Source organism: Anguilla rostrata, chromosome 10, assembly GCF_018555375.3.
Source record: "Anguilla rostrata isolate EN2019 chromosome 10, ASM1855537v3, whole genome shotgun sequence".
Taxonomy (NCBI): domain Eukaryota; kingdom Metazoa; phylum Chordata; class Actinopteri; order Anguilliformes; family Anguillidae; genus Anguilla; species Anguilla rostrata.
The window spans coordinates 19,548,593-19,561,886 of record NC_057942.1 but is presented as its reverse complement, the minus strand read 5'-3'; the positions used below and the strand labels follow the sequence as shown (position 1 = coordinate 19,561,886).

The 13,294-nt window shown below is 40.2% G+C and overlaps 1 protein-coding gene across 4 annotated transcripts in view; it reads right to left on the bottom strand.

The window, feature by feature from the left end:
• LOC135265195 (astrotactin-2-like) overlaps nt 1-13,294 on the bottom strand; it is a 454,017-nt gene that overhangs the window by 370,012 nt on the left and 70,711 nt on the right. For all 4 annotated transcript variants that reach the window (XM_064354593.1, XM_064354592.1, XM_064354591.1 and 1 more), the window contains exon 2: nt 9,389-9,576. In XM_064354593.1, the coding sequence (XP_064210663.1) occupies nt 9,389-9,576 (188 nt within the window). The remainder of the gene's footprint in view (nt 1-9,388; nt 9,577-13,294) is intronic.

Genomic DNA, 13,294 nt, shown 5'->3' with positions numbered 1-13,294 from the left:
CTGAACCTTCCATACACAGTAATTGTTTGAAAAACTGCAAAAATATCTGCGTATATTCATTGCTTTAAACAATCCATTGATGCATTCTGCTCATTTAGCAACATATATTAACTGTAATATGAAATTATTATTTTTGATATGAAACAGATTATTAATTTTTTAAGTCACTAAAATTGAACAAGATATTATTTACAGTGAGATGAAAATAACTTATGGGAATTACTGGGTATTTTTATGTCATAAATAACACAATTCATATTCCCCGTACATGGAGGCCTGTAGCATGTGGCAGAAACAGAAAATTTGTGCTGCAACATGTTATTCTATATTGATTTTATGTTGCACTATTGAAGGTCATTTCTGTGTAGGAAAGTGTGTAACTACATTTACAAGAACCAGAAAGTAATTACACCAACAAAGCTATTGGTCTTAAGGGACTATCACTACTGTCTTTATCAAGGATGTTTAAAAAAAATAATTATCACCGATCAGACACAAATCACACAAATCTGAACACTATATAACTGAAGTTTAGTAGTATTCAATATATATTTCTAATGCGTCTTACAATATGTATAATCATTCATCTTCATCACCACTGACAGCTTAAAATGTTCAAAATTCATTCATAAGCCTGACCACTTGGTTTTTTGTCATCAGAGCCACAATTAAAGTGTGGCTTTATAGTTTGTGTCACATGTGAAAATGGAATTCGCAATGTCTAATTGTGTCATTAAGAATTATATTTGCTTTATTTATGATTCATGATGTTACTCCTTGTTAATAAAGGCATTGTACATGCCGTATGGAGACTTCTGGAAAGTATACTTGGTGTTTGATTACACAATGTTGGCTCAATGTGTAATAAGTACAGTGTTTAGTTTCCAAGAGATGCAATTCAGCAGCCGTTAAACCCAGCAAAACATTGCGTGTCATCACAAATTAAGCATTTAACAGCATAAGAAAATGCATTACTCAAAGCACAAGAAAGTAGTCTTATAGGTAATGACAAAATCTGTTTCATATTTTCCCTCTAATTAATCCTTGTATATTTTCGCTCTGTGTGCATCCGAGGTTTGCAACGGGGATAAAAAATAATAATAACAGAGCCCTCGGTATGAAGTTGTTCAGTTTTATGAAACCTCATTTCTGTACCCAATTAGTTCCCCAGCTTTTCATGGGAGTCAGCCTTTTTAATTACACACAGATGGATCCAGAGAGAGGCATTTTAAAAAGCCACCCTGTGGTTATGGGGTAATACATCACGTTCTAGGCCATCTGTAATATTGATTTAAAGTTTCATTTTTCTTCTGTTATGATACAGCATGCTTGTGTACCACTGAGTTAGCATATTACACATTTTATTGATACCCCTGATGGCACCTGAACTGACGAGCAAGCATTTATGTCTTAATACAGATAGAGACCGTGCTGCCTAAGTGTCCTTTCCCTAGTCTGCAGAACACCGTGTGCCCTGTGCCTGGCTCTGTATGTCTCAGTATAAATAAAGCTCTATGGCCAGGCCCTATGGCTTGGCGCTGCAGTAATTTGACACCAACTGCAGCCACGAGTCCTGCAGTGTGACCCAATGCGACCTGTAGCAGCGCCCAGACAGGATTTCCCCAACCTCTTCAAACTAATACAATTGCCCCAGAAGGCCAGGGCAACTCAATTGGCCGACTGCAATGCAAAACGAAGCGACAACAGAAATAAATAGCATATTTTGGGTTTTTGCTAGTGGGATCCCTCTAAAAATTGACGGAGGACATGGCAACAAGAACTGAACATTCTCAACTGGCGAGAACAGAGCACCTGAGCTAGGACTGGGCATTTCGAATGGGCAGAAGTTGCGGAAGTAAGCTAATTAAATCCTTTTGCAGAACCAACAGAAATTTATGCAACCTACATAAATGACTTATAATGTATAAATATAATCTATTGATTACAGAACATTGTCTTTTATAAAGTATAACATTTTCGAATTAGGCTAAAAGGCTGAATTCTCTATTCCCAGAAGAGGCATAGTTGTTGTAAACTTATGTAAAGCACTGGAACTGAATAGTGTCAGTAAATATCCAAATGTATGAAAGGATAGCATGTAGAATGAAACATAAGCTATGCAAGTTGTCTGGGATAAGGACACTTACCAAGCAATTAAAGGCTAATTAATGGGTGATAATGCATTAATCAAAATTATTTTAAGTGGTGAGTTTTCTTTAACCACACCACTTTACTCAATTTCACAGTCTCCTAAAGAATTGGGAATTTGCAGCCTATTTTCATCATTCTTATATTTCTTTTCTCTCGGGATATTGTTGTTTAATTCAAAAGGGCATCCCAACCCTGTTGACATGTAACACTTGTGGCAAAATATTCTACAGGATTTTGTCAAAACAATTTTCCAGACAAAAAGGATTACAGAGAACATTAAAGAGAATGAGGATGTGAAGGCGGTTAGCTGAGAGCAGAGACTGGCAATGCAAACATTCACGGTCATTAGAGAAATATACAGAGGCAGTCATTTTTCTCTCTTGAATGAGACCCTCAGAACAGCAGGGCATTAATGCAAAACTAATTCTTTTCAAGCTTAAACTCCAGACTGCACTGAGGTGAAATACTTTATCAAAGTCTCTCAGTGGCTTTGAAAATTTTAAAAAGGGCAAGACCCACAGAAACTAAGAGGCTGATGGGAGGTAGAGCAAAAACATGATAATAATAAATAAATCTAAAACAGCATTTGTTAAGATGACAGTTTTCCTGTATATTAAACCTAGAACTAACATTTCATTTGACTCAAATGAAATATAAAAAGTTTTGTGAAATGTGTATTTCTTTACATTTAATCTGCAAGTATTTAAGTGGTGCATATAGATTGAACCATTTCTTAGTTTGCTGGGTATTAAGAATGACAATAAATTATTAGCTAGCTAAGCAGTGATATGACAGGCCAATTACATTTGCTCAGTTTGAAAATTTACTGAACTGGCTAGGTTTCTCAGTTTCTTTATTTTTCCCCTTGATTACTTATAGACACAAATCTTGACTGACAAGCGCTAAAATCATATTAATATCTTATTTCTACCATATCTCTTCTGATCAATTGGCAGTCAGTACCATGCACTGTATGTATAATTTTGAAAAAAAAATAAAAAAATATTGGTCAACATTAAATGTGTTCCCACATCACATCTCACTACTTTGCATTACATTATTTCAATCAAATATCCTGCTTATGCAGTGCAGTCACAGAAAATCTGACTAGCTTTCAGTTTCAGGCTTTAAACTGCCTGTGACAGCAATTATATTTCACATTTCTGCCACACCACTAATATCAATTCTGAAGCAGGTATGAACAGGTCATTTCCTTCAAGGGTTTGAAGACTATATGGTTTCTTGGCACATGACGTGTGACAACTTCATACCCTGGCAGCCACACGGAAATCACATCAAATTATTAAAAAATGAATAAATAAAATGAAGATGAGCTAGTATGCTGAAGATATATTTTAGTGATTGACACCTGAGCCTCTTCCACATCAAATAAGATCCAATTCGATAGTTATAGGCTTCACGTGTAGTATTTTTCCAGCTGCAATTATCCAGGTACTGCAGGCAGCAAGGAGTCCTTTCTCATGTATGAGAAGATGCCACCCTGACAGTGGGGAGAAGACCACATGGTGACTTCTGGGGCTGGATGAATGAGTTACCATCCTGCTTACAAACACACAAATAAATATGTACGTAAAGAAATAATTTACGATATTCCTCAGTCATGCTTGATTACAAAGGTATGCATTTTAATGCATTTTGTGCAAATATATGTGTCTTGTATAACAAGGTTTTTTTTTTTGGTATAAAAAAATAGATACAGTATTTCTTACTAACATGATCTGGTAATGCTGCAATTATATTTTTTCCCATTTAATCTGGTAAACCAAGCACAGCTGACTGCAGCTGTTAATATATGTAATGCAGTGCATATGCAAACAAGCAAGGATTGTCCTAGAACTCTCTGCATGAAGAACCTCTGGCTGTCTGCCCTGTAGTGTGGTCAGCTGCTCGGGTACCTGCACTGTCCTTCACATTAACTCCAGATCCCGTAATCATGTTCACTTCATGCCTTCGCTACAGTAACTGCACAGAAAAAGAAATCTTTTTCGAAACTTCCACATCCTCACAGTTTCACAGAGTCTTTCTCAGCAGTCTGATGATCGCCAGTCAGGCAAAAATATGCTGCACCACCTCACACGCCTCCTCTCTCAGTTACTCCATTCAGCATTCCGGCCAGCTCTGACAGAAGGAAATTGCTTTTTCAAGGCGCGCCCAGGCGGTTTTGTTAAACATCTGTGGTGGCGTGCATCTTGAAAGGCCGCTCTAATCGGCATGAGAACTCTTTTGTGGAGGCGGAGTGGTTTGCAAAAGGAGTTAATGATTCCACAGGCCGCCCTCCTCAGCAGGTCCCAGAGGAGAAAGCGAAGGGATCTGACAGGGGCGACTGCTGCAATCGATCCCTTTTTTAATCGAAAGCTCGCATGAGCGCTTTCAGCGCAAGGGGACAATATGGTCGCCTTTTTGTTTTGTTTAGTCTTTTTCCTTTGGCACGCCGTAAAAGAAAAATGTAATTTTAATAATTGATTTGAGCTGTCTTTGCGTAAAAAATGGTCATTATAACTCAATTGAATAACAAAAAAGTTGAAGACCAGCAAATATCTGAACAGATTAAGTTGTTCTGCTCAAATTAAATCAATCGGTTTACTCAAAATATTAAACTGAACTTTTTGTTTAACAGTGTTGGGGTATTTTCATCTACTTCAGTAAAGGTGCCCTCCTGCTTTCCACAGCCTAAAGGTATTTTATGGTGAGCCGCAGCCGTGTAATTTTAGTGCAAACTGGCCTGTTCTCTTACACTAGCAACATGAGATACAACATCTATTCAATCCACATCTAATAATGTACTTACCTGGGAACCTTCCAAAGCAGCAGTGTGTAAATCACTGCTGTAATAGAGCTCCTGTTAGCAGCTCAGAAACACACTGATATGTGCACTCTATCCAGAAACAAAATACTCTTATATTCACAGTGATGATGTATGCAGAAGTCACTATATTCCTGTAATGTTTGTAAGAGTATTGTGCATTTGTGTTGACTGCATATGCACCAGTGATGTTGTGGATGGAGTTGGTACACTGTTCTGTATTGCTGTAAGTATTTATGCGCCCTGCCACAAAAATACCTTGCTGTTGTCATGCAAATGACCGCACTTTAAATGTGAATTATGATTTAAATTAACATTTGCATTTCAGTTTCAGGTGCAGACAGTCATTTGTTTGTTAACTAGGTACGCTTTAATTACAGCTCAATGTATTGCTGCCTATTTTTAAGGTTCATATTGACAGCACATATTTTGGCAATTGTTTCCGTGTCATGCCAACAAAGCCAATTCAATTTATTTGACAGACAGACAGGGAGCGAGAGAGAGAGAGAGAGAGAGAGAGAGAGAGAGAAATAACCTTGATCAGAGCAGAGCAGTTCTACACCGTGTAGACAGAATCAGTAGTGTAGATATTTTTATCGACAGCAGCTCCCCATGTGCTCCAGGCAGCTCGCGCCAAACGAGCGGCTATTACACATAGAGGGAGCAGCGAAGCCACGGACAATTACACCATTAGGCAAGCGTCAGTGAGCTCCAAACACATAGTCATAAACCCTGTGGGGGTGCCGCGTATCACCAGGACTGTCAGCGAGGAGTCAGCTTGAGCCCACCTCAAAGCCACCCCCCCCCCGCCAAAGATAAAAAATAAAGAAATAAATAAATGACAAAATATCAGCAACACTAACATCCAGCATTCTGAGTGACAATAGCCAGGTAGCAAAGCAGGGCAGTGGATAATGAACTGAGTGTGGGGCCCCAAAAGTAAAGCTGCAGGTTGGGCACCATCAGGGTACACTGGAACAAAGGAGTGCAAACACTGTTAGAGAGCATTCAGCCCAGCCTGGACTCATGCTCTCTGCCCTTCACATCACTACGGCGAGATTTTACCTGTCCATGCAAAGGACAATGAACCAGGCTGATTTCTGCAGTTTTGAAGATTTACTAATGATATACATGTACCTCTGCCCCCCAGTCTGAATATATCAAACTCCATTTGACGGATTGGCTTTGACTCGAAACTGTAACATTTGATCTGTAATGGTCAGTAGAACAATTGGCCTCATGTGGAAAGGATGTGAAAATCCAAGGCGTGAGTCCAGGTTGTCAATCACATGCTAAAAAAAATTCTATGCTAACAAATGATGCCTCTAGTTTTTAAAAAAAAATATTGTTCAGTGCTGCGCCAAAGCAGATGTCAGTACAATGGGGAGGGGGGAGGAGCCGAGTAATTACGGGATGTCCAATCAGAGCTGATGAACCCGAAGAAGAGCAGTGAAAAGGACTGTGCTAAGCTCATTATCACACGCTGTGCTACCTTTCAGCCAGGTTTCCATAAGTCAGAGTGAGCTCCCCTGTACAGTAGCTCTTAGAGAGTGGTGAAGAAACAACGTCTCCCCGCTTGCATAGAGTAAAATGAGAATGACGGCAGTGCAGACAATTTCCTGTTAAGTTAGCCTCAGACAGCATTACAGCTAATGATGCTCTCTCAACATGTCTACTTATCAACTGCTCTCTCTTGCAGACATCATCAATCATTTCCCACCACACACACACAAACCCGCACACAAATATGGCAAAAAGATGAATTCAAAAATACACACATATACAGTGTATATATATATATATATATATATATATATATATATATATATATATATATATACGGTATTAGGGTCTTTGAAAACCACAACCTCCAGGCCGGGACTAAAATCCTGGTCTACAAAGTGGTAGTGCTGCCCACCCTAACGTATGGGTCAGAAACTTGGACCACGTACAGCAGGCACCTGAAGGCACTAGAGGCACATCAGCAGAGGTGCCTCAGAAAAATCCTTAAGATCAGCTGGGAGGACAGACGCACCAACACCAGCGTCCTGGAGGAGGCCAACATCCCCGCCATCACTGCCACCATCGCCCATCACCAGCTCAGATGTTATCCGTATGCCTGATTCGCGCCTGCCGAAACAAGTCCTATACTCCCAGCTGCTTGTAGGACGATGTGCCCCAGGAGGTCAGAAGAAAAGGTACAAGGATAACATCAAAGCAAACATCAAAAAGTGCCACATAGACATTTACACCTGGGAGGACACAGCAACCAACAGGGAGACCTGGAGAAATATAGTCTGTAAAGGAGCTGCACTCTATGACAACAACCTCCACTGTGCTACACAAGACAAGCGCAGACTCAGAAAGGAGAGAGCTTCCACCAAAAAGGCCCCAACTATACGCACAACTGCTACCACTCACCCCTGCCCCGATATATAAACAGTTAGTGGCCACTTTATTAGGCACACCTCTTGTACTGGGAAGGATAGCCTGAATTTTTTGTATAGATTCAACAAAATGCTGGAGACATTCCCTAGGGATTTTGGCCCATGCTGATTCAATAGCATCACACAGTTCTTACAAATGTTGTGGCCACATGCCACAACTTCCTGTCCTACCTAATCCCAAATGTGCTCTATTAGATTGACATCTGGGGGCTGTGGAGTCCAACAGAAGTCATTGTCATGTTTGTGAAACCAGCTTGAGATGATGTGAGCTTTGTGACACGGTGCATTATCTTGCTGGTAATTATTATAGAAACGGTAAGGCCATAAGGGATGCACATGATCAGCAACAATATTTAGGAATGCTGTGGCATTCAATTGGTGCTGAAATGGTATTAAGAGGCTTAATATGTGCCAAAAAACCATTCCCACACCAGTACACCACCAGCAGTCTGCAACATTGACACAAGGCGAGATGGATCCATCCAGGATAGTGGAAGAATAACAATACACTCTTCACCATGTCAGCATGCTTCATTTATAGCAGACAAATGATTCCCTGTTTGGAGGAGGAGGCTATTTGTGTTAAAGAGCAGGTATACCTAATAAAATCACCACTGATGTATACGTACTGTATATGTAGTACGACTATGATACGTATACTATAAATACATGTTTGAAAGTGAGATGTACAATTGCTATGCCATTTGTTCCTGTCTCAAACACAAATATAAGTCATTTTGTCATTATTATAACTTCCACCTAGCTGAAGAGGACAAATGTGGACCATAATTTTTTTGTAATTTGATAAGCGGATCAGGTTATGTTTTTATATGTTGGGGTATCATGGCATTAATGCTTTACTGATTTGTATCTAATCACACGGTATTGGAATAATAGTAAAACTGTGTTTGTGTGCGTGGGCACTTGTGTATCCACGAGTATACATGTCTATACATACAGTAAAGTGTGTGCATGGGCTTGCATGTGCATATGTGCATGTGTGTGTGCGCATACGTGTTTGTGTGTGTCTGTGTGAAATGTATGTACATGACTTTATACCCGCTGTGCAGGTGTCATGCTTGGAAAATGCATTATCTCAGGATGTTTTATAAAGGGTGCTTAATTACCACCTTGGCAGAGCACCTCTCTGACTATTGCTACACAGCAGCAACTGCGCCACATGGGGCCTGGATATACACACAGACACACAGAATCTGATACCTGTTTCTTCTCTATGCACGTGCGGGTCGATTTACAGTAGCCAAGTTGAAGCTCATCAGTAGTGTTTAGACAGTGCAGCGCTTCCAGGATACCTCAACGATTCCATGATTCATAAAAGTGCACGATATTTAGAATAAACAGTATAAATAAATGACCCAGTGTGGCTGTGAGGTCAGCAGGCGGAGTAACCCGTACACCCCGCCGTACCAAAAAAAGAAGAAATAACACATGGGGGAAATAAAGAGCAAAGGGAGCAGGTATAAGAAAGAATTAAAATGAGAGATGCAATGGAAGATTGAGGGTCCGTAAACCCCAGAACGAGTGCAGCCATCTTGTGCGATCAGGGAATCGCTGATTGGTGCCAGCTTGGGTGGCAGTGTAGTGATGGTTAAGGAACTAGGTTTGTCACTGAGTTTGTAGGATGTGTGTTAGATTTCCCCCCTGGAGTCACCCAGTTGTACCCTTGAGCAAGGCAGTTAACCTGAACTGCTTCTGTAAACATCCAGCTAAATATGTGTATTGTGCGCATACATTTAGAAAAGCAATATGTGTAAACTGCTCGGGATAAGAGTGTCTACAAAATTCCAGCATCGTATATCATCATAATATATTGTATTGTGAATTAAATTAATCGAAAGGTTTAGAAGTTAGTGACTGACAGGATATGGAAGCCCCGCCCCTTTAGTAGGTGTGGTTCTGTGACTCCTCTCTCTCCCCTCCGCAGTGGCTGTGGTTGCTTGCTTACCATGACGGAGATGTGCAGCAGGTGCACGTGCTCGTGCAGGACGTGGGCGGGCTCTTGCGCTGGGGGCGGGGTCACCTGAGACAGCTGCTCGGCGCTGCTCAGGGACACATGGAAGTAGAGTGTCCCATTCTCCAGCCACTGCTGCTTCCAGTGCACCAGGGAGATCTCTGCTCCTGTCCCGGACATCTCTGCAGAGAGGGGAGATGGGATCAATCACAACACAGTGCGGTGTGTTTCTACATCTAGAAACAAACCAAATGAAATCTGTTTGAACGGATGTGCGGGGACTGCCATGTCACCTGCCTTCCCCCGCTTTCATCGCCCACCCCACCTGCCTTACCCGGCTCGAGCCCAGTGCATAGTGACCCCCACAGTGCACAAAACGGGAAGACAGAGTTTTCGAAATGCTAAGGAACTCAACAGTTGACTGCAGTGTCGGTGTGCATTCATTGTGTATGAGTGGGCGTGTGCGTTTGGGCATTCATGACTGTACTGCACGTATGGGTACGGGTGTTTGTGTGTCTACAGTATCTGAATTCAGTGACACTTCACTCTAGAGAATGCAGCAGTACAAAGTGACTGTTGTTACAGCACAACTTTCTCCCTTTATTATTTTTCATACCTTTTACAATAATTATGTACGTACCATACCATTGTTAACAGTGACAGTTTATAGATATATAAAAAATGCTGATAGTTATACTGCTATACTGCTGTTCATCAAATCTTATTATGTGATAATTTGTAAAAGATGCTGGTTAACAGGATTTGCAAATAAGGGTTTCTCAGTTTTTGTATCAGTGGTCCCTTGAGCTTTATAATGAGTGCACGGTTCCTGAGATTTAGACAATGCTACATTAAGTCTTCAAACACTCTTACGTTCAGAAATGTGTAATATTTTCAGTGTAGGCCTACAATCAGCAAGGAAACACATAGATAGAAGGAGGAAAGTAATAGTAAGGAAACAGTATTGATTGACAAGCTAGGCTCTAATTGCACTTTTTCCAATTGATCAACAGAAGGATGAATTTATGGACAGTGCCTTACAAGACAAACATTTTTCTGGGGAGACAACAAAACACTTGCCCATGTACCTATTTTTAAGATCCATGGGATATAATGATAGAAAATAACATTATTGCTATTTTGATTGTTGATTGAACACAATGTAAAAATAAAAAATAAATATTGAATTGGATCAGATTGCTCTCCAGGTTTGTGCATTGATTGCAGAAACCTAACAACTATCATAACAGCTTAGGACTAGTTTAGTATCCTGATGTGACTGCAATTTCATAAGCCCCAAATGTAGCCATCTACTTGAGTTTCTCAATTATAGTTCAAGTGCCACACTTCAGTGCCAGCTCACCTACCACAAATGTTAGCCTACATATTTTATATTAATTAAGTGTCTCTCTAACACAGCCTGTTAGCTATAGCTGTAGCCTACGATACTAATTCACCAAGAACTGATCTTGAATAAAACTATGTTGTTTTCGTTTCTTTCATGTCCATTAGATTTATCCATATTCAACTCTCAGAACAGCTCCAATGAAATCATATAAACATGAAAAATTAACACATACTAAATACTAATGTAAATTCACTTGATGTTTTAGTTTTGTACTGTCTATTTTTCTCCATGACAGTGAACTGCATGGAGGTCAGCTGCTCCAAGGGGACCAAATATTTTGGTTCACAGCTTGGCTGTACTGTTCTTGGTTGCAGTGGGGAAAAAGGGAAGGCTGTGATTAACAGAGCAATGTTTAAGATTTATGTTCTCACAGGTAAGATTTATAAGTAAATAACTAGCTGGGTTAAAAAGTGTTAGCAGGGATTGTCAGCTGGTTCATCTTGTAAAGGCACTCTTGTAGTGAATTGATGGGCCTTGTGGTCCAGGATTAAATTGTAATCTCGCCAGAACACACTGCGACTGGTAGCCCCTCAGGGTGATGCGTAAATCATGGCAGCGTCGGCCAGGGTGAGGGAGGGTTCAGTAAGCTAGGATCCACATCTGCTTGATCTGCAGTGACCCCCACTGCTCAATTGGTCACCGGTGGTTTCCTTGCTGAAACTGCACATGTAGCATCTTCTCATGTCTTAGTTTGCAAGCTGTAATGTGAAAAGAAGCAGCTGGCAACATTGCATGTTTCAGTGCAGCTTCCCCTGCATCGGCTGTGGAGATGAATGAATATAGCAGTATACGATTGGGGATTTTCAACCGGGGAAAAATGTGGATAAGGCAATCATCTATATTTATTTTTTAAAGCGTAAACAGAGATGCTCTGATGCTCAGGGGCTCAGCCTTCAGCAGGCACACAGTGACAGTTCCAACAAACCATTTGACTCTGAATTTTAATGTAGCTCTAAGCTGCCTTTTTAAATAGGTTTAGACACATTAGGGTAGATCCACTCATAAAAAAATACCAACATGCTGTTGATTGTGCTACAGTACAAATGCTATCCATGCCACATTAACAACCGGTTCACTCAAGCACTGATGCAAAATAAAGTAACCACACAACCATGAACAAGTGAAAACAATGTCAGGTGAACAGAGACCTCGGCAACGTGAGGCAATGCGAATGTGCCAAGACTAATTTTGAGAAATTTAACCATCACAGAAAGGTCTCAGATAGGGGTGCTGCTATGGATTTTGGGACCCACGAAAAGATCTCACATTGGGCCCCACCAACCAGGCCACCCCAGAAAAAGAAACCGGTTTCTTTTTTCCATTTGGGCCACTGCCAGTCAGGGCCCTTGGATCCAACTTTCCCCACCACCATATGGTGCCACTGGTCTCATTTGGGGATCTCAATCACATGTGAAGTCAGCACTGTAGGGGCTGTTCAATGTGATGGAGCCGATGTAAAGAAAAGATGGAATGATCTCAGAAGAGACAGAGAAAATTATCTTCAGCTCCAATTTAGCAGAGATTATAATGGAATGTCATCTAATCTATGATCTGAAATGGCTTGTCCAACAAAGTATTCAACCAGAGAAAGTAATTGGAGAGTATTGTATCCCTTATTAAAGTAGTACATAAAAGTTGAATTTTTAAAGTATATTTAAGTACGTCACATTTACTTTTAAACTATATTTCTAAGCACCATTTTAAGTATACTTATAGTAGTTCCTGGCACTATGCTTTAAGTATTCAATTTATGAACTGCTTCTAAACTTTGTATCCTAAATGGGTAGACAAAGTATCTTGAACAATGATAGAAGTTTACGTTTATAAAGTGAAAGTGCACTTTAAGTACACTACCTGTACCTTGCTGATTAGAAAAGTGTACTTTTAAACTTTTTTGTGAGGGATTGACACCACTGAGTTGCGCACAGAAGGTGGATTTAAATTGCACAAGGTAAAAGTGTTGTTTGGCTTTGTTTATATACATACAGTATTTCATGGGTATGTTTCATACAGTCTATGCCTAATGATCTCATTTGCAATGGAATAAACTATGCACTAGGGCTGTCACGATCATCGCATAACCAGTTATGAAAATCCACACAGTGATGGGTTTTTGAAACATACCATTTTTCAGTTTTGTGGTATGTAAATGTTGTCTATTAAAAAGCAGTCGCTTGTGTATTTTCAATTATAGAATGAAGAACAACTGTAATGCCAACTGCTTCTGTATATGTATATTCTAAAATGCACTCTCTCTACCGCATACACCTCCTCCCCTTCTTGATGTTGTAGGCTCCACTTTGAATTTAGCCACCAGGATGGCACTACTAGGAGAGAGGGGAAAGAGTGACAGAGTTCTGAAAGTAATCTCATGCTTTTGAAATAGGAAGTAATCGGTTAATCATTTCTATTGTGTTTCAAAGTCAACTGAAGTTGATTTAAAAGCAACAGACCAAACAGAGCAGCAAACAGTCTGTTGATTTTTTGCCAAA